General features: G+C 42.7%; 1 protein-coding gene across 2 annotated transcripts in view; it reads left to right on the top strand.

The window, feature by feature from the left end:
• The first annotated feature begins 6708 nt into the window (after positions 1-6708).
• arid1ab (AT-rich interactive domain 1Ab) overlaps positions 6709-24487 on the top strand; it is a 50920-nt gene continuing 33141 nt past the window's right edge. Inside the window, exon 1 of one of the 2 annotated variants that reach the window (XM_068575190.1) lies at positions 6709-6941. Coding sequence is in view for 1 of the 2 variants with exons in the window: in XM_068575189.1 (XP_068431290.1) it covers positions 7065-7964 (900 nt within the window). In the remaining variant the exon portion in view is untranslated. Of the gene's footprint in view, positions 7965-24487 lie in introns of both variants that reach the window. The other variant, XM_068575189.1, reaches the window with a different exon arrangement.

Raw genomic sequence — 24487 nt, 5'->3', positions numbered from 1 at the left:
TATATGCTCAGGGGCTGTTCTGTAACAGGTAACTTAATCACTCCGTCTTCAACATGTCAATTTCGTCCATCTCTCTGCCAGCCCACTCTGCTGTTCATCATGTCTGCATTACAGTTAGCTATTTCACCTCAAAACAAACGCAGGTCCCCTGACTGCCACCATTGATTGCAAACCTATGGCTTCTGAATCACTAATTCAAACGCGCATATTTGGTTCAATTATAGTTTTAAATATTCATAGCCTGGTCTATCTTTCTATCTTGAATGAACTGCATGAGCAGAATCTAAAGAACCATTTCTATCAACCTCACGCGGAGGGCAGCACCGTAACCGTAATACTCAATCGTCTTTTAGCGTCACCTTATTATTCTGAAAAATATAAATATATTCTCTAATGACTCGTGATCTGCACCCACATAAGTTATTTTAAGAAGCATTTTGAAGTTGTGGCTCAGGGGGAAGCGAGGCCCATCTTTGAAACTTAAGGTTGGCGGTTCGATCCCCAGCTCCTACTGTCCGCATGTGGAAATAGCGAGCTATGAACACTGAACCTCAAGTCCAGAGCAGCCCAATGCTCCCAAAATGCTCAGGATGCAGAAGTCAAGTTGTATGTGTGTACCTGCATAATTAAGTTTAAAATAAGTATTTGTGAATATGATACAAAGTTTGTGCAGAAGATTTAAACAAAAAATAAATTGGACATAAATTGTGTGTGTAAAAATAATGAAATATACAAATTGAAGTTGACTATGATAAAATATATTGCAGATCATTTTCATGCCTATTCCATCAATGTCTGTGATTATATTTCACAATATCAATTTTCCTGATGGTTTATTGTGGGCACTATGTGATTGTGTGATTGGCTCAGAGGGTTGGTTGTATTACTTGATTGACAGTAAGTGGTATTGAGAACTACAAATTCAGAAAAATACTTTTTGAAAAATAGTAAATGAAAAAAGCAGCATAAAAACATTCCATTAAATTAGCTATTTAATAAATTAAGATTATATTTCATTATTTATTAATACTGTATTACCCTATGTATTTTGTTTGTATTTACCAATTACTCGTTCATTAATTTAATGGTATCCATATGCATAGTGATATTTTTGCAAAGCTCTGGGGAAAGGCTTTGTTAATGAAAGCATGAAAGCAAAATCAATATAATTCGGACAATTGTCGCTATTGGGAACCAATGTCGCTAGCAGGCAGTTGGCAAGCTAACTATCTCCAAGAAACTTTCCCCCTTTGTATGATAAATGATTCAGGTGGAGACTCAAAAGCACAAAGAGGAGGAGGAAGAGGCAAAGGAAGAGGAAGGCGGTGACAGATGAGACTTAAGGACGACTTTCCATATTTTTCATAGTGGGACTGGCCCAAAAGACGCTAACAGAAAGGATGAGAATATATTTAAAGATCTGTTGCATTAAAATCATAGTGAAGTGGAAGAATACATACAGGAGCTGATGTTCTCCCATGTGGGGGCCAATAAACCTCTTTTTCTCTCCTCTTTATTTTGGCCCTACCTCGCAGCTGAAACGCGGACAAGATGTTGTGTGTGATTTGCAGGGATGGGACTGTTTGTCAGGCGAGGAGGAGCTCACATACTGGGGGCTCTGTGACCCACAATGGAGCAGTTCCCAGTATGCTCGCAGTGATGAGTCCCCTCACTACAGAAATGATTCCCAGCACATTTTCTTTTCATGCTTACTGGAAAACGGATTGAACACTTCTCTGTCCTTGCAGGGTGCACACCACAGTTTTGACTGCTCTTTACCTCGCCTGGCTTTGATGAGGTTGGGTCTTTCCCTCACTTCACTTGAACACACTGCAAGAAAATAGACACACACACACACACAAAAGGTAGATAGAGCTCCAGTGTAACCTGAATATGTCCCATCAGCTTTGATTTGAACGCCTGTTTTGGGGCATCAAGGTCCCCCCAGTCTGTTTTCATGGAAAGAGCAGAGGATTTCTCTGCTTGGGAGATAACAATACAAGGAGAAAGGAGCAACTGATTGAATGTCTGCTAAGCAGTTCAGGGTGAGCTGTGGCTCTTGAAAAGTTTGATCCCATTGGATCAAATCAGGTAAGAACAATGGCTGAAAGATTAATCTGAAATATGACCTTATAAAGCAGCGAAATAATTCCACAAGTGCTTTTTAATATCCTTTCATCTATCAAAGCTGTATGTTTGGCTTAAACGTACACTGCGGCCCTGACTGTGACGAAAGACTGCTTTTTGTGTGTGTTTTTTTAAGGCCATCATGAAACCGATTGTCCGCATTTATTAAGGAACTGCAGGAGGAAAACCACGTGGGGCTTTTTTTTATTGCACATTCCTTATTCCTGCACTGTTTACAAAGTGCTGGGTGTGTGTTTGTCAGGTGTAAGTTTAAACGGCGTGTTCCACACACGCACACACACCGCATCTGGGAACAAGCCGGATGCCCATTGCACTTCGCAAAGTGGCACTTCCTTCCTCTACACACTCCAGACTATGCGTTGAACTGCTGCCTGGCAACCATCTGGACGGGACCCAATTGTGGTGTTTGTGAGTGTGTGTGTGTGTGTGTGTGTGTATCTGTGTGTGTCAGGACAACGTCACTGTGGGATTGCCACTGATGTTTGGCCCAAGTATGCCTTAATGACGGACTCTTGACGGCCATAAATTCTCAGTGTGTACGGTATTGTCAGGTATGAGCTGTGTTTGGCTGTTGCACACGTGGGTGTGCATACCGTGCAACCGCGCATGTGTGTGTGCGTGTGCGTGTGTGTGTGTGTGTCTGAATTCAACTCCACTCTTGTTAGAAAATTCCACGCCACATTATTGGGTTGTCTTGGTGATTGCATGGCTCCATTCCCAGACTGGATCCCAAGGGATTAAAATAAAAGAAAAACTCCTGAATGATCAGTCATCAGTTAACATGCTCAACAAGAGTGACACTTTTACTGTTCAAAGCTGAGATTAATTGAAGAAAGTTACTACATTAAAAATGCATATTTAAGAATATCAAAGGCTTACATAAATTAACAGAGATGGAATATTTTGGCTCAGTTAAGTTAGTAAAATATTTATGGCGCAAGCCTATCCATTGATATTGGTGTTTTGCATTCATAAACTCTATGACATGAATAATGACCTCTCCCCAACTCCTTGCATCTCTACATGTAGTTTGTCACCACGGCTCTTGTTGTTACTTCATTTTTCTTCTCTCAAATATCAATTTAATAATGATTACAAGAGAAAAAGGGACCACTGGAAGAAGTCCAAGCTGCTACCTTGGTGACGGCCGGGGGAAGCCGCGGCATCGGGCCGAAGGTGATGCATCATGGTCATCCTCGCAAAGAGGCGGCAGTGGGGCACAAGTAAACACTCTTAAATCATCATCCTGGGACAGGAGGAGGGGGTCACATGATCCCCCTCCCTCTTCCTCTTCCTCTATCTCTCTCTCTCCCTCAACACACACTATATCAACTGTCGGATTAAAAAGCCCAAATTGTGACAGATCCCAGGCAGAATTTCTTCTACAACCTGGAAATTAATTCCGATTTTCTTCTTTGTTTAAATGATTCTCAATAAGACAAAAGACACACATGGGGCACCGTACTATGAGACCATGTGGGAAGTGTGAATCTTATGCCACATGAGCCAGACAAGATTATGACAAGAGATTTTCTGTGAGAGGTTTTCATGGTAACACTTTTTCCTCAAGTCACAGGGTGACTGGTGGGTCTTAACAGTTATAGTACAATGACGACATATGCAAAACAATTGTAATATTGACTGTAATGTCGGCAGCCTTTTTTTTTGATTCAGCTTCAGTATTTCAGAGTAAAGGGCCCCGCTTTTCAAGTCATATCAATGGCAACAACCACAGTGCCCCTAATAATTCTGTGTTAAGAAGGTCCTCTTGCTTGCTGTTGAGCTTGTCTGGACATGTAGAATTGCATTTTAGAGCACACCATATCCATGTAAAACAAGAATCACATAAATAAATGCATGAAACTCTTAGCTGCACATGAGGTCTTTAGCATCATGTTGTTGCTCTCCCATAGAGATGTACCATATGATCTTGGTGCTTTTAAGTCACTTTGCAGCTGCAAAGAGCCCTGCAGACAGCTGAACAACACATAAATATTTTTCAAGGTGAGTGCTGAAAATACAGCACATATTTTAAAGCCATGTCTAAAATAAGACCATCAAAACTGAGTATTGAAAGCAGATTGCAGGGCTCTGTTTTTAAAATATAGGAAAGAAGGAAGAAGAGAGACTGCACCCCTTGATAATAAACAGCAAGTTTATGCTAAAAAGAAAAAGAAGCTCCCTACCCCCTCCTCCCTTACAGCATAGTCTCTGCGCTTTCTGCTACACGCACATACACGTGCACACACACGTACACACACTCCTCCCATTTAGCCTATATAAGCAGACAGCAGCTGAGCTGACCCCCTCCACCCTACATACTCTCCTTTATTAAACATACAAAAGCTGCCTTTGCAGCTTTAAAATACATGTGGATATTTTTGTTGGTTTCTCAGTAAAACTTAAAGTAAAAGAGGATCTCTTTTCCACAGACAGTGTGAGTAGTGTGAGCAGAAAGCCCCGCATTATAGAGAGAAAGGGCTGAGCAGAGCAGAGAGCTGCTGCTTCCCATCCCCCACATTCACATAGCAAAGTTCTGCTGCTTTTGCAAGCGGTGATGATGCCTTCGCGTGCTCCACCCGAGGCTCGGAAACGCACAATGTCGCAGCATTCTGGCGCTGGGAAATAACACACTTTATGCTTAAATATAATAGAGCACCTTTTCTGTCAGCTTGTTTCTTGATTTATTTGTGTATCTCAGAACAATTTATCAAAATTAAAAGCATGGAATAGCCTATGCTTGTATATTTTACGAGAAAAGAAACACATAGAAAATAATATTGTATGTCCTCTTGTTTGTCAAGAACTAGGTGCATATTGTGATGATGTATTTACTGCACAAGACACTGAATACGTTTGTAGAATTTAATTTGCATATACATATTTGGCATTATCTTGTGTTGAACATATCAGTAGTGACTATAGCACTGTTTTACTACTTTATCTAATATATATGTTTACATGTTACTTATTATAGTATTGTTTGCTGCTGAATTAGAATATGTCCCTCGTCACTTAGTGGAACTATCAGGGGTTACTCGTTTACCTTTACATCCCTGTGTCTAATAATATTTGTGTGTATTAATGTACTATCACGGGGCTCTCGACCAACTTTGCCACATCTCACCGGCAAAATAAGGCAGGCTGTGGTCGACAACGTCAGACTTTTCCTTCCACTGGTTTAATTTGATCCTGTTATGTGTCATTCGTTTCTGACTCAGGGCGTGATTATAAGAGTTCCGACCGCACCTGAAGGCAGCACGAAGGCTGCTGCTTCTGCTGCTGCTGCTAGGAGAGCGCGAGGCAGGCAGGCAGAGAGCACGAAGAAAGGGGGTGGGGAGCGCGCGCGCGAGAGAGAGAGGGAGAGAGAGAGAGTGGTGGAGAGACATAGGGTATATATTCCTATTAATTGTATGGGGCGACCTTATGCTTTCTCTAAATCTCCTCTCACTCTCATGCGTTGGCACGAGATTTCGCTTTTAACAGACAACATCTGATGTGTTGGATTTCAGTGGCCTCTATCTACACTGTCACTTTTCCACCACCACTGTTTCTCTTTTTGTATCTTCACTTCCTGCTCTGTGACTGGCTCAGTCCATCCCCCATCCTTCTTCCCTTTCTACCCTCTCTCTCTTTCCCTCTCTTTCTCGCACGCACACACACATGCACACTGCACAGACATGCACAGGTTGTGATTTCATGCTTTCTTCTTACTTTCCTCCGATGTACTGACTCCTCTCTCATTTGCTGTTTGTCGACACATGGAAGCAGTCACTTCCCACCCATTAGCCCACTCTTAGCAGAAGATGACATTGTAGCCTTATTTTTTCTCCCCCTCCACTCATTTTACGAGCTAATCAGATAAAGTGCAGAGATGAATGTAACACAGAGGAACACACAGCTCGTGCATTAAGCTGTTCTTTTAATCAGAACAGTTGTGACATGACTTCAAGGCATAATGGTATAGTGAAAAAGGAAACCATTTTAATTATTTAATAGTATAAAACCGTAGAAACAAAGTCTGTGGCATAAAGCAGCATTGTATGTGAAAACGTGGCTATTTCAGAAGACGATTGGGCTGAAGTTAAATATGTCAGACTCCCTGATTCTGTTTACTCCAAAGGACATACATGGCTAGTGGGCTTTGGGACTTCCTAAGTATAAACCAGTGCAAATGGCATCAATAAGAGCGCACATTATACACACAAGGCGTTTAAATATATCCATTTGAGAGAGGAAAAAATCCCCATAGACATGTGCATGTGCTTTAATATATATTTTTTTGGAAACAAACCACCCATACGCATACTTAATTAGTCTCAGAATGACCAGTGCTTCACATTAACAACAGGGCTTTTGTAGTACGTCGACATTTTTTGATGCACGAGCTCAGTTTAAAGCGCATTAAGACCTACAATAATGGCTCTTCTCGGGGTATAAACAATGTTGTTATTGGAGAGCGCAGTCCGGATCCAGTTTTCGCCGCGTACTCCGCTCCGGGTTTTCGTTTTCTCCCGACATGTCGGTAAGATGGCTGTGTCTCGCGGAGCCTCGTGCTGGTTTGGTTGATTTCTAGCTCGCGCTCTCGTTCTGTAACAGAAGCCCCCCCCTCCAACACACACACACACACACTCACTTGTGTCGGCGAAAATTCATTTCCCTGGCTCTGTATTTATATATTTTTTCTTTCAAGAAACTTTCCCCTCTCTGTTTTGAGTTTAAACGGAGTCGCGGTGGATTACCGGATACCGGTCCGGGCGGAGGGCAAAGGGGGGAATGAACCGGGACAGCGGGTACGTTGTTACAAGTATAATTGTATTTATATTCAATGGTTATTCGGAGTTTGATTGTGAGTGAGTCGCCGTGCTGAGAGCGAGGTAGAGAACGAGTGGTGGAGAGAGAGAGAGAGGGATATCATGGCCGCTCAGGTCGCTAGCGTCGCCACTCTCAACACTAGCCCGCCATCCGAACTCAAAAAGCCGGATCGGGACCCACAGGAGGAGTCGGTACCAGGAGAGAAACAGCATGAAAATAAGGATCCGGGACCTGACGGCGGATCTCCCGGCCAGAAGGAGCTGCAGGACGGGACCGATGCTTCAAATGCTGGGGGAGGAGGGGATCCTGACATGAAGAACGGCAACGGGAATTTGCCGAGGGTAAATAATAATAGCAGTAATCAGAATGATTCAGGCGGGCCCGAGGGGAATAACCATCCCGGAATGGGACACCATCATCCGGGCCCCTTCCCTCCACCTCCTTACGGTTACAACCAGCACTACAGCCGGGCCCCTTTTCATCAACATGGCGGACAACAAAGCCCTGGCATGGCAGCTGCATCGGGGCCGGGCATGATGGACCCGTACCCCCCTAATTCACACGAACACGGCTACCCAAACCATTATAACAACTACAGCCCTTTCCAGAACAGGACTTCTTATCAGGGCCAAGGATACGGGGCCATGAATTCCCCGCGTAACAACCAGCCTCCGGCGGCTGGGGGGCAGCCAGGCAAGCAGCAGCCAGCAGGAGGAACCACCGCTATGGCTGCCTCTTACAATAATCAGAGGTATAACATGGGAACCCAACAACCAACGTCCACGCCAACTTTAAATCAGCTTTTGACATCCCCTAGCTCCGCGAGGAGCTACCCGAATTACCCCCAAGGAGACTATAACAATCAGGAAGGGGCCAGCAAGGGGCCAGGAGACATGGGCAGCAGTCAGTATGGTGGGGTCCATCCGGGTTGGCAACAAAGGGCCCAGCATCAGCCTCCCATGAGCCCGGGAAACACTGGACAACCTCCCAACAGAAACCAGGTAAACTCCACTTACAGCACGGTCACAGCTCGACTGAGTTTAAGTCACCAAATAGCTCAGAAAAAGCACAGCAGAGTTGCATATTGCATTGGACCAGCCATTGTCTATGTAGCAAGAGCTCTAAAATGGCTGCCTCTCTCTTTCTCCCAATACCACCCCCCTGCAACAGTGTTTAGGCAGAGAAATAAGCCACATATTCTGCTAGAAACAACTTCCCCGAGTTGTTGGTGTTGGTGTGTGTGTCCCCGCTGGGTACAGCACAAGAGTTTGACTAAGTAGAGCAGGAGTTTGTCAGGAGAAAGTGTGTGTGTATGTGTGCGTGTGTGTGTGCGTGCGTGCGTGCAGAGAGGGAGATAAGGCGATACGTCTTCGCAGTGCTTCTTCAGCCTCATTGTAGCTTTTAAGTGCTGTGTAACCTGTTTTATTTCTGTGCGAATCCGCGGAGAAATAGCGCCTTTTTTGGGGGGTCTTGTGCTCCGATTCAGTGCGATCACAGTTGTGTTGATAGCTGTCAAGGCGCAAAAAAAGAAGAAGATGCAAATGACCCGCGATAGCCGTTAAGTAGCATTTGCATAATCATTAAGAAAAAAAGACCCTCTTTTCGGTTAATAAGAGCCGCTGCACGGTGTCTCACAGTCCGGCGAGTGGCAACAATTGCATCCGCTGTAAAGTGTTTACTCGGATCAAAGTGTGATTGTGGCCGCGATTGATTCATCTCGACGGAGGTTTTTTTTTTTTTCTTTCTCCCTCCTCCATTCATTTTGGGGCTCGGTTCGGCTCTGTTCGGCCGTTTCCCTCGCGGCTCTGCTCACATGTGCCGGCTTGTAAACACGGCCCCGCTGGTTTGGAGTTGGCAAAGTGCAGATTGCCTTTGCTTTGGGATTTGAATTATGGAGGTAAAATCCTGCTGTCAGAGCCAGGAGACAGTTGGTCTTAGGTTGACATGCGAGCCGAGATCTGATTGGCTCCCCCATCTCTCTGCTCTCGGCCATTTATAATTGCATCTAATGGAGGGCTGCAGAAAAAAAAACAGCCCCCCTTCTGCCCGGTTATGTGTTCCTCCACCGTGTAAAGGCAACATAGCCCTCGTGTATTTTCTTCATAAAAAAAAAAAAGAATTTATGTATTTTATAATATCATATTTTTTTGTGTGTGTGCATAAATGCATCTGGATGTTCTCCCATATCAACGGAGTATACACCAGAAACCACAGTATTCACTTCACAATATTAACTGGGTGGTTGTATCTATTTAAAGCATTTTTGAGAACACATTTTGTTCAGTTCCACCCACTGCAGTAATTTGCATGATGACTGTACTCATGAAGCTCCACCATTGTTTTTATATGTTTGAGTAAACCTTCAGCTCACTCTTATACTGAATTACATCTCTACTGTCATTTTTAGCTGCTGACCTCAGACATGCTCAAGTTTTTTTTCTTACCCCCCCTCCTCTCTTCTCTTTGCTGTTGGGTACACTGTGTGCACTGCTCGTTCAAGTTGGCTGACTCTGGTACAGCAGATAGAGTAGGTGTGGCCATGTAGCCTCGTTGTACAACTGTGTTCTCCACTGTTTCCAGATCAGGAGTTGAGGAGACTGGTGCGCTCCAATGTCTTGTGGCCATGTGAGAGGGTTGGACTGGCTACAGTTGTGTTTACAAGCAACCAAGGTGTCAGCAGAGTGTCGCTGCATTTCTTTCCCCCTTTTTTTCGGCAGGTTACAGTATCTTAATTTGCTTTAACATGCTGAGAGCGTTACCATGTCAACAGTGCTCACCTACATTTCTCTCTCTCTCTCTCTCTCTCTCTCTCTCTCGCTCCCCCCTCCCTCACCCTCTTTCTCTCTGATAAACAACCACATGTGTGGTGTTTTTGCTCTCCCTTTAAGTCATTGTCTATGTCATAGAGAACATGTGTTGAGTGTGCAGCGCTACCTTTTACAGGAACAGGACTACTTTTAAGATGGATAGATTCAGCTACGTTAAGAGTGACGTTGTGGTACACGGCATTGTCTCAAATATCATATTCCTTTATTAGTCCCTCTCTTTGTGGTATGCAATTTATTTTGGGTGTGTAACATTTAACTTTGGCCCACAGAAAAGATTTTATTCCCCTGTCTGAATGACACATTTTTCATGCATTATCTCTAAATAGGCAAATTATGTTTTGGCATTGCATGTTCCCGCACTTTTGGCAAATGTGGCTCGAGGCATCTACTAGTCAAATGTGATCTAACTATCATGACAAAGGTTATGCTGAGCCATGGGGCGTCATGAAAACTTCATGTCACAATTATCATAGCCAAAAATAATTGTGATTCTGGCTATGATCCTGATAAATCCTCAAAATAGGTGTACAACTATTGTTTCGGACACAAATATTTGTTATTGCATAACATGACACGTTTTTCTTTTGATAATATCCATTTTAGTGAATAATGATGAAGCCCCCTGCACATGTATATTTGTAAATAGTATTATTTTCAGTCTGCTCTTTTTGTTGTATGTCAACTTCTGTTTTTTAAAATTTATTTCTCCACCATGTTTACGAGCTACAGTTTTTTTTTTTTCAAGTAACCCCTGGCAATGCTCTCAGTGATCCTGATAATAGAAAATTCACCGCAATCGACTCATTGTGAGTTTTATTTAACCCAAAGTAAAATCCCATATCGTCACATAGTCATGCTGTGCGTGTTGATTCTATTGTTTTATTCCTGCAAGATGGTAGACATACATCGCTTTGCTACGTTATTTACAGCAAAACGGAGGTCATCAAGGACAGACCATTCATCTGGGGAAGTGACACCACCACGTGTTGCTTTAAACTTTAAGGTGCAGGCTAGTCGCACATGTTGATTGCCGCTTCACAGCAATGTAACAGGTGACACTTGACGCTGCACAAAGTGTTTCATATACCATCAAAAGGATTAAGTTCATCATGTTTTCACCTAAATGTTCAGATATTCTGCGACTTGACGTCAGTGGCTGTAAACAGCAGAATCATATTCAACCACGAGGATGATGAGCGAATTAAAAAAAAATAATAATAATCCTAAAAGGGATATAGCTGCTCACTGCTGTTTTGAAGAACATTTTTTTCTACATTGGTCACCTGAATCGACAGCATCTTGGTTGGTGAAGTGCTTTGCTCAGCTGAAGCTCCTTTTTAGTTCATCAACACAGGCACATATTCTTTTACGGTCAACGTTTAAAATATGTTTTTATCCTGTGAAGTGGATTTTTCAAACAAATATTTTTTTACATCAATTCCTTAAATATTATCTATGATGCACTTCTTTGTAAACACACTGTTTTCGTGACACTACTGAGAATACCCAGGTCTGGGCAATATATCTGTATTTTATTCATAGTGTGATATGAGGCTAGATATTGTCTTGGAGTATAAATATTGTGATGTGGCATACAGTGTTGTCTTGTCCTGGTTTTAAAGGCTGAATTACAATGTCATAATATTATGTTATATTATTTACCTTCACCCACTTAGTCATTATATACACATTATTGATGATTATTTATACAATGTCTGTGTAAATATTTATTAAAACAATCAACTGAACCTAAAATATCATTGCAATATTGAATTTAAGGTGTTTGTTAAAGATAATTCTAATATATCATTTTATCCTTATTACACTGCCCGAAACACAGGCGTTATGGCCATATTTATTACTGATGACTTAATTTAATCATATTTCATTTAATTAATAGATTTGAGTTAACAAATTCTCATGTGTACATTTCTCGTTAGAATCAGTGTTTCTCAGTTGCACGTATAATGTTAGTTAGTTTCATTTCTTAAATGTGAGCTCTGGATATGGACCATTCATCTCATAAAATAACATGCCTAAGCACTGCGCGGTCTTAATCTTTTATTTATTTTTAAATTATGGACAAAACAGTGGCGGACATATGTCTTTTGTATTTCAGGTGACACATTAGAGTCAGGAACGTGACAGTTCCTGTCTTCGCTAGAACGTCTAAACGTTGTAGAGAGTGGCATGCAAATAACTTTGCTGTCCCATTCCCTGAATTTATGGGCATAACGCGCGCTGCATGTGACAGATTGTTAGTGACAGCCCAGACACTAAAACACACATGCATACGTTAAGGCAAAAACAGTGTTTGCGTAGTAGTTTTGTCTCCATAATGTCATATACGCTTATATAGCAAAAAATGGACATCCCAACAATAACACTTTTTGATAACTAGATTGCCATGCAGACATCTTGGCTGTTAAGCACACGTAAAGGTAGGAAGTATTTTTGCAAAAGGCAAAAGGACAGTGTTAAAATCTCATCAGTGTTACTGAATCGGGATGAATTTGAATCACTTCTAAGGCGGGTCTTTTGCAGGAGTTCAGTCTTGTGTCGGCAGTGCAGGTCCAGAGAACACATTACTTTAAATGGATATGATCTCGGGCATGGTACCTGGAGGACGGGGACCTCTCGTACACACATGGACAGATGGATGAAGTGAAACGTTTCCACACTGTCTTGTGTGTTTGATGTTTGACTGAAAGCGTTGGCGATATGTTCACAGACGACCCTCTGCAGAAGTGCTGCCTATGATTGAGGGCTGCTGGCTATATTTTAGCAGAGTTTATTAAATGCTTCAACTCGCCAGTCATTAACAGAGGTGCGATTGGCCTTTTTAATTGGTGGAAATATCGCCAGTAATGATTAGATGGATAGTTTTTATGGAGTCGTTCACCTGCCTGGGGCCAAATGCTGAAGATGAATTAACGTGTTAATTGAGTGGCGGGCGAGGGGTAACATTACAGAGTTTAATTATGCCTCGCACACAAACAAATACTCTGACGTGGACTGTGGTGGGGTTGTTTTGGATGATATAACGCCAGGTGTTTCCTCCGTCGAGCACATGGGATTGAGCCATTAGGGATGCCCCCTCGGCTCTGCAAGGCTGACTTCCCAAATTGAGTTTGAATTAAATCATAATCGAAGACACTTTGGAAATATTTCTTTGGGAAAGTCCCACAGTTGAAGACATAATGGAAAAAACCCAAACCCAAGGTGTTAAAGTGGCTGCCGCTAATAGACACACAGCTCCACTGCTGATGTACAAGGGAAGCCCTGCTGCAAATTGAAAAGTAGCGTACAAATAAACCGTTTCACGAGGGCTTCGCGGTGTCAAAAAACTGTGGAGTAACAAAGATGGAATATGTTTAACCGAGCAAACACCTTGTCTGTCTCCTCATTGTTATTCGAAAAGTAAAACTAATTAAAGCATTAAACAGACCATTGTGCTCCTATTTAACACACGAAAGCTTTGCTAAGTTTGTCATTTGGGATGTACTGGACATTTTATTTGAGGTCGCACAATCCCAATTTCTTAATGCCCAACAAAGTCTTTGCATGTCTTGGTCCGCCAACTAATAGTCAAAAGATTTTTAATTTACTGTCGCAGAAGAAAACAAAAATCGGAACTGTATCGCATTTAGGAAGCTGAAATTAAAGATGTTGTCATTTAAAACATTTACAAATGATTGATTTATTCATTTATATATAATCAATCAAGTTAACAATACATTAATCGAGTAATCATTTCAGTCCTCTGCACATCGTCTGGTTTTAGCTTCTCAAATATGTAGATTTTATGCTTTTCCATGCCACATGTGATGACAATGCAATGATAAATGAATCGGCAACTGTTCCTTCTGTAATACATCGATTCTTTAACAAATTAATTGTTGAATTATTGTGTAAGTATGCATGCTAAATATTTCCTGGTTTCAGTTCATTTCGTTCTGTTCGTATCTGTTTTATATCAAATTGTGGCGATGAGCCCTTTTTTCAATCTTTTTTTGTCATTTCATAGATTAAATGATTGATCGAAAAAATAATCTGCAGAGCGGGTTTAATCAATAATGAATACAATCATACATTGCAGCCTTTGTGGTTATTAGTTAAGTTGGCCATTATGAAAAAATGCTAAACTTTTCTTTTGAAAAGTTTCTTTCTTTCTTTCTTCTTTTGAAAAAAAGATATGTTTTTTAAAACGATAATTTAAAGATGAATCTGGCTTGCATCACCTGGCGGTACAGTATCAACTTGTACACTATAACTAGAGAGTGAAATACTCTTCTTTGATAGCTGGCACTGCTTTTATTCAGTCAAAACGCAACACGCGTTTCCAAGAAAAGACGCGCAACAACTTCCAGCTACCGCTTCTCTGTTTGGTGGGTTGGTGGCGCGCAGAAGAGGAAGCCCGACCGTTCAAAAAGGAAGTTCACTCTCAGCTCTTTAGTCTGCACTGCTGAGTAATGATTCTCCACAGGCCACATGGACAGCATGCCGCCTCCCGGCAACTGTATGTGTGTATGTGTGTGTGAGAGACTGGATGGTGTGTGTGTGTGTATATGAGGGAGAAACGGTGTCAGTGATACCCGGGAGGGGGTGGAGGAGGGGGAGGAGGGTTGGGTGTTTTTGTGAATGATCTTCGTCTGCCCCTGACAGCTGTGTGTATTTGTGTATAAAGTGCAGCAGTTACTTGGTAGTCGCTGCGAGTGTGTGTGTGTGTGTGTGTGTGTGTGTGTGTGTGTGCGTGCATACGTGTGTGTGTTTGCCGCTGCCTCAAAAGCCCCTCTGACCTGCTCTTACTCCACGTGTCACCAGCAATCCGTCTTTCTTTTGTAACATCGCCCCTTTTTTATCCTGCTGACAACCACAGACAGCGGCTACGTTTACGCGCACACTAATATTCCACTATTGTTACGAATTTGATAAGGGTCACAAAAACCGCACTGTGCTTTTTGAAAAGTGTAACCCCTTAGTGAGGCATTATTCGGCGGGTACCATTTTTCAACTAAAATGAGAAATGGCGATGTCATTACAGTTGTTGGAGCATTCTTTGGACGTGTGTACAGTATTCAAGACGTCTCAATTGGTGACATTTTACGTTAATTGGAGTATGCACATGTGGAAACGGGAATATTGCTGGAATATTCCTTTTTATTAGCCATGGAAACATTTTAGTAGGACTGTTTTTTTTGGGGAATATGTAGAAAAAACCTGAATATATTTGTGCACGTCAGCGTTGGATCTTTTCAACCCAAGAGTTAACTGTTTTTCCCTCTGCACCATCATTCATGAGACCCTTTAATTATTCCTATTAATTTTTGTACAGAGCACATCAGAAGATAATAACTGAGCAAGAAGCTGGCCACCATGCAAATGCTGATGAATTTGACCGAACAAATGCCTCAGGGTTTCATTGACTTCCACAAACTATGGCAAGTTACTGTATTCCGCCAATATTTTAGTTTGGGGGAGGAAATATTTGGTTTAATGACTGAAAAAGTTGATTTACATCCCTGGCGGTGACAATTACGTATCAGAATAATTGTTAGCCCAGTGTTGCACATTGAAAGAAAATACACTGAGAAAAACAAGTTCCTCCGTGGACAAATGTCAAACTTGGGTTATTGCGTCAGGGCACGCTCGTATGTAAAGGTAATTCATTTCTTTTGACATTTACCTTCTAAAATGCTCCAGATTAGCATAGTAATATCCTTCTCCGAGCCTGTGTGGGACTACAGACTTCATTTACATGGTGTGTGTGTGTGTGTGTGTGTGTGTGTGTTTTCTTATGGAATAAAGTGGTTAACCTTTAAATTGGTGCAGTTGTTGATAGTACAGGGTAGAGAATGATGCTTCCTCCCAGCTCCCATACAGCTCTCACCTTTGCTCTCTGTGGGGCATATATATATATATATATATATATATATATGCGTGCACACACACAAGATGAACAGTTGCTTTTCTCTTTTTGTCTTTTATGATGGAGTTTTACCTCAATTATGAGGTATGTTGTTGTGGGTTGTGCCCTCTAGTCACAGCTTAGAGGGCCTTGCTGTCTGCTTTGCCTATGTGTTTTTTTGCATAGACAAAGCTCTGGTTTCAGCTCCTCAAAATTGAATATTTTCCGTTTTTTATTGATCTTCAATGATACTAAATCATTGGAATGTGTCCATTTTAGTTTTGGAGAATATTTTAAAACTCACGAGTCGATCTATGAATTGACAAATTGATAGAAGGATGAATCGATGATGCGGCTCGAGACTTGTTCAATCAACAGAAAATCAATATATAATGATATTTTTTTAATTTAAGGAAAAATGTCCCCCAAGATGCCAATGGTCAAACAAGACATTTTGACTTTTTACTACACTATAATAGGTTATTGACCAAACAACCAACCAAGAAAATAAAAGGTTCATCAATAAGGACTATAATCCTTAATTGTGACCCTTATTTAATTTTGGGCTCTTTATTAGATCAAACTTGTTTTTAAAACAATTTTCCCAGACTTTGAAAAAACAAAGTTGATAATGATTAGTTGACTTCACCTAAAAGAACTAGTTGGAAAATGTTCAGTCCAAAATGAACTTTTCAGCTCTTTAGCTAAAAGTATACATGCCAGTGCTTATTTTTAACTGGCCTAAATAATTAATGCTCATTTTTCATAGAATTAGGCCACTGTTTACACAAGTATAAACGCCACCTCTCTCTGTGCTGCGGTGTAGCAGGTGGGCGGCCTGATTGATACCAATGTGTGGTTTTGATTTGGTCGACAAATGGTTAAAAACAAAAGAAAGCTACAGCAAAAAGGCCGTTTAGTGCCATTGTTTAAGGCTTGTGTGGCAGTATTTTATGCACCAAAGACACATTTGAACAGTATTCGCCGGCTGTTTGACGCTCACTTCGGACTCTCGTCCAGATACTTAAAAGTGTGACGGTAGTAAAGGCGACGTGGTCCTCATCTCAACCTGAGGAAAGAGTGCAATTAAAAATAACCAAACTCAACGATCTGCCGCTCAAAGCCTGAAACATGTTGGAAATCAAAAGACTGCTCCGCCGCCATGCGCACATTTAATATTCCATTTAAATGACTCGTCTGTGATTCAGATTATGACCAAGCATGTTTTCCTCTGTGTGTGTGTGTGTGCGTGCGTGCGTGTGTGTGTGTGTGTGTGCGTGCGTGTGTGTGTGTGTGTGTGTGTGTGTGCAGAGCACAGCAGTGTGTCTGACGTCAGTGTGAGAGTTTTGACTCTGACCATGAGGCAGGCAGTGACCCAGCCAGGTCCTTAAGTGGCTTCGCCTCATTCAGCAGCCAGGGTATTTTTGGCATAGTAGTGAGTGACACACTTATCGTAATGGGTCGTCCAGGGTGCCAATGGTCAGCCTGAATAAGCATCCTTTTCCGACGGCGCGAACTGAGCCTCGGCAACGTGATGTAACGGATCGGCGTATGGCCTCCGGCGCCGACGGAGGAGTCGCTGCCCGCTAACACATCAAGTGGCTTATCGCCGAGCAGAGGCCGCTTCTTTCCCCCGTAAACGGTGCCCCCACCGCCCCGTCAGAGCGCTCGTGTAACCTGAGCGGCACTGCACTAACGTTGTGGCCTTTAGTAAGCCATGGTGCTGTTTATTATGGGATGGCACCCGACCGTAACTGTAAACACTCTTTGCGAAGGTAATGCGTGTCAACAATTAGCTGTGGAGCATTACAGTGGAAATGGATATTCAGTATACAGTTGAGTTGAGGATTTGGTACGCGACTTACGATGAAAAGAGGAAGTCAAATACAGAAACCGGTCATTCATTCATGTTTTAATGTTATAGCTGAGTTTTTCTTCTCATTTTATCAGAAAATCTAAATACTTACACATGAAATATGTTCTGCCGAACAGTAGTCTCAAATGGGCAACATTTTTGATTTTACTATTGCTACCAAAAATGTAAAGGATCAACACCCAGCCCGAGTTCTCCTACAAAAAGGTTTTCCAGCCTCTAAAATGGTGATTATTTCTCGCTCAATTGTGGACATTTATCGCCTTCTTAACAAACGGTGGAGAAGATAAACCCTTCAAGTCCGCAGGTGATTATACGTCACTCTTGAGTTTACCATTATTCCGCTACGAGGGACATCTGGTTTGTCTTCTGCCGCTTCCCACAAACCACAATGTGTGCCCGCATCCACTGGCCCTGCTCTCAGCCCATACCTGAGCTCCCAGTCTAAATACTCCTTTTGCCTCGTCTCACTCCTGGGAATCAGCCACTGTCACCTGGAAATATAAGTTTGGCCTGACAGGTTGACAGCCGGCAGCCAGGGCGGATGTTCACTCTCTTGTATCGCCAACCTGAACATCACACTGACAGGCCAGGCAGCAGCAGACAGCCCTCTTTTTTCCTTCCTCTTCTTTATATCGGGCAATAACTGGACGGTCTCAGGCAAGTTGCTCTGATTTACCCAACGGGAGTTTTTTTCTTCTTCACAAAACACACTGGGCTTGTCAGTACACTCCTGGAATCCAGTTAACACCTTCCAGCTGTGTTGTTGTTCATCAGTAAACAATCACTCGTGCTAATCTCCACCGTCAAACGGGTACGAATCAAATCGGGTTTGTTTTTTTGTCGTAGTTTTAAACTAAAATTCACATATTGATCTAAAATACAATTCGTAGGTATTTATTTCTATCTTGCAATGTTGCGTTACTGCATGCACAATACAAGATAGCTGTTTCTTAGTTTTTTGTGTTTATTTTTCGGGCAACATTGGGATTCACTGAAACTGATATTGGGCCAATACTGACTCTGTTAAGTGGATCAGGTATCCATTACGACTCATCCAAGTGTGTGTGTGTGTGTGTGTGTGTGTGTGTGTGTGTGTGTGTGTGTGTGTGTGTGTGTGTGTGTGTGTGTGTGTGTGTGTGTGTGTGTGTGTGTGTGTGTGTGTGTGTGTGCCCTACATCAGGCTGCATAGCAGAGGGAGCTAACAACAAACATAGGGAGAGAGAGAACGGTCAAAATCTAAAAACGGCAGAGGTCAAGATATTCTGACATTTGGTCCCCTGGCACGGGTCAAATTTGTACACGGCGTGAGCATGAAAGTTCATTCCTCACCTTGGAAACGGTAGTTGGTTAAAGAGGTCGTTTTTTTTTTTTTTTCAAGGGGGAACTTTCCCAGTATCTCTCAATATTCCTCAGAGGATTGAGTTTGCTCCAGTTTATATATTCTTTTGTCAAACTACACTGCTTTTCAACTGAATCAAACGTTTCTTTTTGTACACGTTGGTATCTGTTTCTGCTTGGATGATTGCTGGAGTGTCAGTGAAAGAGGGAAAGCTATAAAAAGAATCCACTTGTCCTTAAAGGTTTTCTACAATTCCTCTGCCATCAACTTAATCTAACCAGATCTGGGGAGCATCTCTCGTACGTGTAACAACCACCTTTATGGTTGCTTGTTGTTGGGAACAAGATGCTAAAAAAATGCAAAGTACCATTTCAGCAGCATTGTTTTCCATCTTTAAATCGTGCAGATGCAGAGTAGAGTTTTTATTTTATTTTAAAATTGTCTTTTGTTGTTGTTGTTGTTAACCTCGGTGAGTCTCAGTTTCCCCCCCCCCTCATCTCAAGAGATGTGAAAGACGATTTTGTCATCCAAGTGTGCGAGTTGCCATCTCTCGCTCCTCCCTGAACATCTTTTGAATTCTTCGGAACAGCTGGGCGAACATCTGGGTGAGTAGGGTGCTGCTTCCTCTGCTCGGTGTGGATGACGGCACCAGCAGGCGAAGGATGCCCCCCTTCTTGCTTTTTTATCCAGAGTCATGCAGCGGTCGGCTAAGAGTTGCAGCTTCTCCGACTGATGAAGTGGGAAGGCAGATTAATTGCTTAATTGAGAATATAGCTGTGCCCCCCCCCCCCCTCATCCCCCACCCCATAGCGTCTTGGCTTCATGTTTACGCGTGCCCGGATCTAGTACATATCTTTCCCCAGATAAACCAGTTGTCCACTTCTACCTGATACTTGAGCTTTCTTCAAAAGCACATTTTATCAAGTAGTCTATGGATTGTTTTAACGCTGCCGAGAGTAAGAGTACCTGCTGGGACTCCGCTGTGTGTTTTGCTCGATGCATTTTGATGTGGTAGTTATTCATGAAGAAGGGAAATGCTCACACCATGTGCAGTATGAACACAATTAATTGCTAAAGTAATAGGAATTGATCATTTAGTTATGACGAAGTTGGTAAAGACGGCCGGTCATAGCTGAAGTGTAAAATTCACAGGTGGCAGTCAATACTTTTTGCTCACAGTTCCCTTAAGTGCTGGTAACAAATCAATACTCGTGCTGCTATAATACCTGAGGTCTGGTATCAAAACAATACTGTTTTAATGTTGAAATGATGATTTGATTTTAAAATTCTGTTTACACCTAACAGCCATACAGGAACCCCTGGCAATAAAAAAAGACAAAGTTTTCTGTTTAAAGTTAAGAGCACCATTGACCAACAGAAAATTAGCAATTTCAATTCGATTAAAGTTGTTTTTAAAGCAAAAATATAACATGTTAGAGAGAATTTAGTCAGCCATTTCCCGTCTTAAAGTTTCTAACTTTTTCGATCTCACCAGATGAAGAAGGTGAATACTGCTGTTATTCTCTGAAGATCACCTCCCGCTACATTAGGTTTAAGGTTACTCTACATTTTAAGTCTTGAAGACCTGCATACTTGTGAGCAGGACTCTTCACAAAGCTGGCAAAACGTCGGCGGAGGAAGTGGCCCGAGGAACACCGCCGCTTGTCCGTATCTCACCCCTTGAGTTGACACTGGCGGTTAAGTGTAGCACATCCTGTCCCTCTCTTACATGTGATGTGTGCGACTCTGCCACCATGCGAGGTCGGCGTGTGTTAGCGCGGGTGTGTTGCGTGTCAAAGGGCTTTAACGCAGAACAATGGTGTGTGCGCTGAGCCGAGGCCATGTGGCCGTGTGGCGGATTAAATTAGCAGCAGTTGTTTATCGTCCGTCCCCCCAGTCCATCTGCTCCGCTCGGCCCCGTATACTCTAGTTCTGCTCTCAGGCACTGCTCCAGACACCCCCCCCGCCCCCCATACCCTTCCCAGCCTCTTTACAAATCCCTATCCCCATGTCACACTCATGCGCACACACACAAACGCAGTTTTGAATAGTTGCAATATCCACCAGCAGCCCAGTCATGACACAATATACTCAGTTCAACCTCTTCTGCCAAGAGTGCTCTGGCTTTCCTCTATGCAGATTAGCCATGTGCTAATTGTGGTTATTTATTTATTTTTATGGAGACAGGGAGGAAAAAAAAAAGGGGAGGGGAAGAGTTTCCTCCAGAAATTGATTAGATGACAGAGCAGAAAAAGAGAGAGGGAGAGAGCGAGTGCAGTGAGGTGAGTTGCCAACCAGTGTGCATATCTGGGATGACGCTGCTGTCTCTGCAAAGTTTTTTGAAAAAATCTGTTTAAGCTGTGAACGAGTCAACATGCCGGGAACAACTTGGCCTTTTTAGTGAAAAATAAATAAATAAAAAATTCTAATCTTTGCTGAAATCTGTTTCTTATTTTAAAATGGTCACGATTTTTTTATTCATAATTTGCTAAAATTTTTCATAAGCGTAGACGGAGAGGATGTTGGCTCCAAACACAGTGGTGGATGTTTTGTAAAGTGACTGAACCTTTGATCTAATCAGCCTTTCACCTGAGACGGTTTTCAGAAGCAAAAGATTTTTTCCCCTTTTTTAAAAAAGTTATAACGTGCTGAATTTCTTTTTGTTTTATTTATCAGATTGACTGGACTTTCTCCAAAAAATCTAATTTAGCGAGATTCACCAACTATTGAGCAAACAAAGTCCCATGTTGGGCCTACGTCAGCACAACGTGTTGCATGCCTTGGACTGTGACTCCATGCATGTGTATGTTGAGATGTCGACATGATTTGTTTTTCTGTTTTTTTTTGTTGGGGAAAACAAGTGAAATGAGTTACACGAAAGCTACATCAGACAAGTTTTAATTGTATTATTAATTAAGTTAAATTGAACAACACACTCCACTAAATACTTTACGGCAACGTTAGCTGTACCAAGGAGAAGAGGGAGAGTGATAGTATCAGTTTTTTTATTGACCAAGACAAATAAGATCAGTAAGTAACAAACCTGCAGAGTTATTAATACAAACGATTGATTACTCTCCCTTTTTATTATAGATTTGGAGATCACGGTTTCTAGTTAAATTTAGGTTTCTTATTTTGCTTTCTTGCTGCCGACAATGAAGTTAGCCATCGGTAGCCATTGATGCTAACAATATATAAATGAGTAGATTGCTCTTCTTCAAATATGTAATCACCTCAAACTAAATATGTTTGTTTGAAACAGAAAGCGACGTCAAAAATACCACTTGGATGTCACTTTTGTTCAACCCTGTACCTGCAATATTTATAAAAAGTACTACTTTCATAATCGTTACAGTGGTTGGACAACAACATGGGGGAATATATTCAGACGTCCAAGGCCTTCACTTCACTTCTCTCACAGAGCCTTCTGACTTCGATACACAAGATGCTCGAGGTTGTTTGGTATGGTTAACAACCCCCCCACACGCAGAAACGCACACGCACAAACCCGGTAGCCAAAGCTCTCTGGGATCTCGGTGGATGTGTAATGGTGTGTCAGATGTGAACAAAGTAAGCAATGGGAGGAAAATGTTGGTAAACAGATCAATGAAGGCCCGAGCGGTAGACCTGCCACAGCTATATCCCAGCCTGCAGCACACGGATGTGTTAACATGATGGAATAAGGTCAAGGAGTGAAAAAAGAAAAACAAGACCTCAAGTGCAGGTTTAACATCTTGGATTCCCGGGTTTTAGACTGGGCTGCAGACCACAAACTTTAAAACTATTTTAACGTGTAACACATATGTGCTCGGCTATTGGGAAAAGAGTAGTTTCTAGACCCCCTCAAATGGTTTCCTTAATGGAAAAGCGGGTACACAGGCTGGTGAAGCAATATCCTCAACGCTGGCTAAGTATCGACTGAAATTGGTGAGAAAAAAAGGTTGATTGTTTCATGGCTCGGTCATAGGTGGGAGATTTTTTGTTTAAATGAGGAATAGATTTCTACCTTTTTTTTAGTGTTGTCGTGCTGGAGTTTGTTAGCACATTAGTCATTTTTCGTGTGGATTGGAGGATGTAAGCGGGTGATTCAGACCTCAATTGCACACTTTGCGGATGACACAAGAGGCTCTGTCTAACTGCTTAAGCAGCTCATTAGGAAAGAGCTACAGCGTATCGCTATCCAGTGAGAAGTTTTTATTGTTTTTGCCATAGTTGGACAAATACACCTGAAATGGATTGGAAACCAGCAGCGTGGTGGTGTCTACTTCGCCAGTCATCTTTTAGGTTGAGATGTGTGCTGTGTGGACACGCATGAAGGCAAGATGTCAGGTGGGGGGAGGGGGCGGCGGCAGGGATGATGTCCTTAGTTGCAGTCTCGGGTTAAAAGTGCATTAGAGGTCACAGGAGAGTGCCCACCGGGGCCTGTTACCTCTCCCCCCCCACGGTGCGGTTGGTAATTACCCTAGGGAACGTAGTAACCCCCCCCACCTCTCGCTTTTCCTCCACACACACACACAACATAACGCACACACGCATATACACTCTCCTGAACCTGGAGGAACTCAGGAGCGTGTGGCCTCGGGGAGGCTAGAGGGAAAACCTGGAGTGGAATATGTTATCTTGGATAATGCCGGTTGACCGCCTTGACAGCCTGTTGATTTCCCCCCCCCCACCTCTCCCTCAACACTTACAGTCTCCCTCCAACACACACATATACATATTTTCTCACACACACGCACACAACACTCTCCTGCTGAGCCACCCCCACCTGACCTCTTCTTTCTCATTGCAGCACTGTCATTCATAGAGTGCCAAAGCCTGCTGCTTTATTAAAGCCCAGGAAGAGCAAGGCCTGGCCCAGGTTCAAACAGCAGTGCAGCTGGGACCTGTTACATTTTCGGCAGACTGCCCTCTCCGTCTCGCTGGCTATAAATAGCCGTGGTGGTTGTCTCCCTTAACCAAGGAAAAGACTTTTTTTGGGGGGTGGCGGGGGATGGCGGGTGGGGGGGAAGAAAACACACACACACACACGCGCACACACAGATTAATAACCGTGGGAAGTAATGAAAGCTCTGTGTCTGCTGCCCGAGGTCAGCAGGCCAGGAGGTGTTGCTGCTTCAAAGACCCCATTGTGGCGCATACTTTCAGACGCCGCTGCGGTGGGTTTTGATGAAAACACACAGGCTGCCAGCGGTGTGATGAGTCGATGGCATCACATTGTGCCATCCAAGGAGACACCCACTCCCAGCCTTGGCTCTTTAATTTTTTTATCCATTTATTTTTCTAGCGGTTGACCAGTACATTATAGTTCCAACTCTTTTCATTGTGTTTATTTTTTTTAGTACACTGGAGGGTTGTTGTGTTTGGTGGGGGGGGATTCCACCAGGCTCATCTCTTACGTACACACACACACACACGCACAGCATTAGACATTTAATGACCTTGGCTACAGCTGTTGACAGGCGAGGCTACCTCATTATGAACCCGCCCGGCTCTCGCTCTGCTATCCGTTTCCCTCCACGGCTCTCCAGCCAGAAAGTCAGTCTGGCCCAGTAACATTGCCGTGTGGATCT

The sequence above is a fragment of the Clinocottus analis genome, unplaced genomic scaffold (assembly GCF_023055335.1).
Source record: "Clinocottus analis isolate CAN_PGR_092001 unplaced genomic scaffold, fCliAna1.0.p SCAF_14, whole genome shotgun sequence".
In the NCBI taxonomy this organism is placed as follows: Eukaryota; Metazoa; Chordata; class Actinopteri; order Perciformes; family Cottidae; genus Clinocottus; species Clinocottus analis.
Note: the sequence above shows the minus strand (reverse complement) of the source record. Positions and strands in the feature narration are given on the sequence as shown.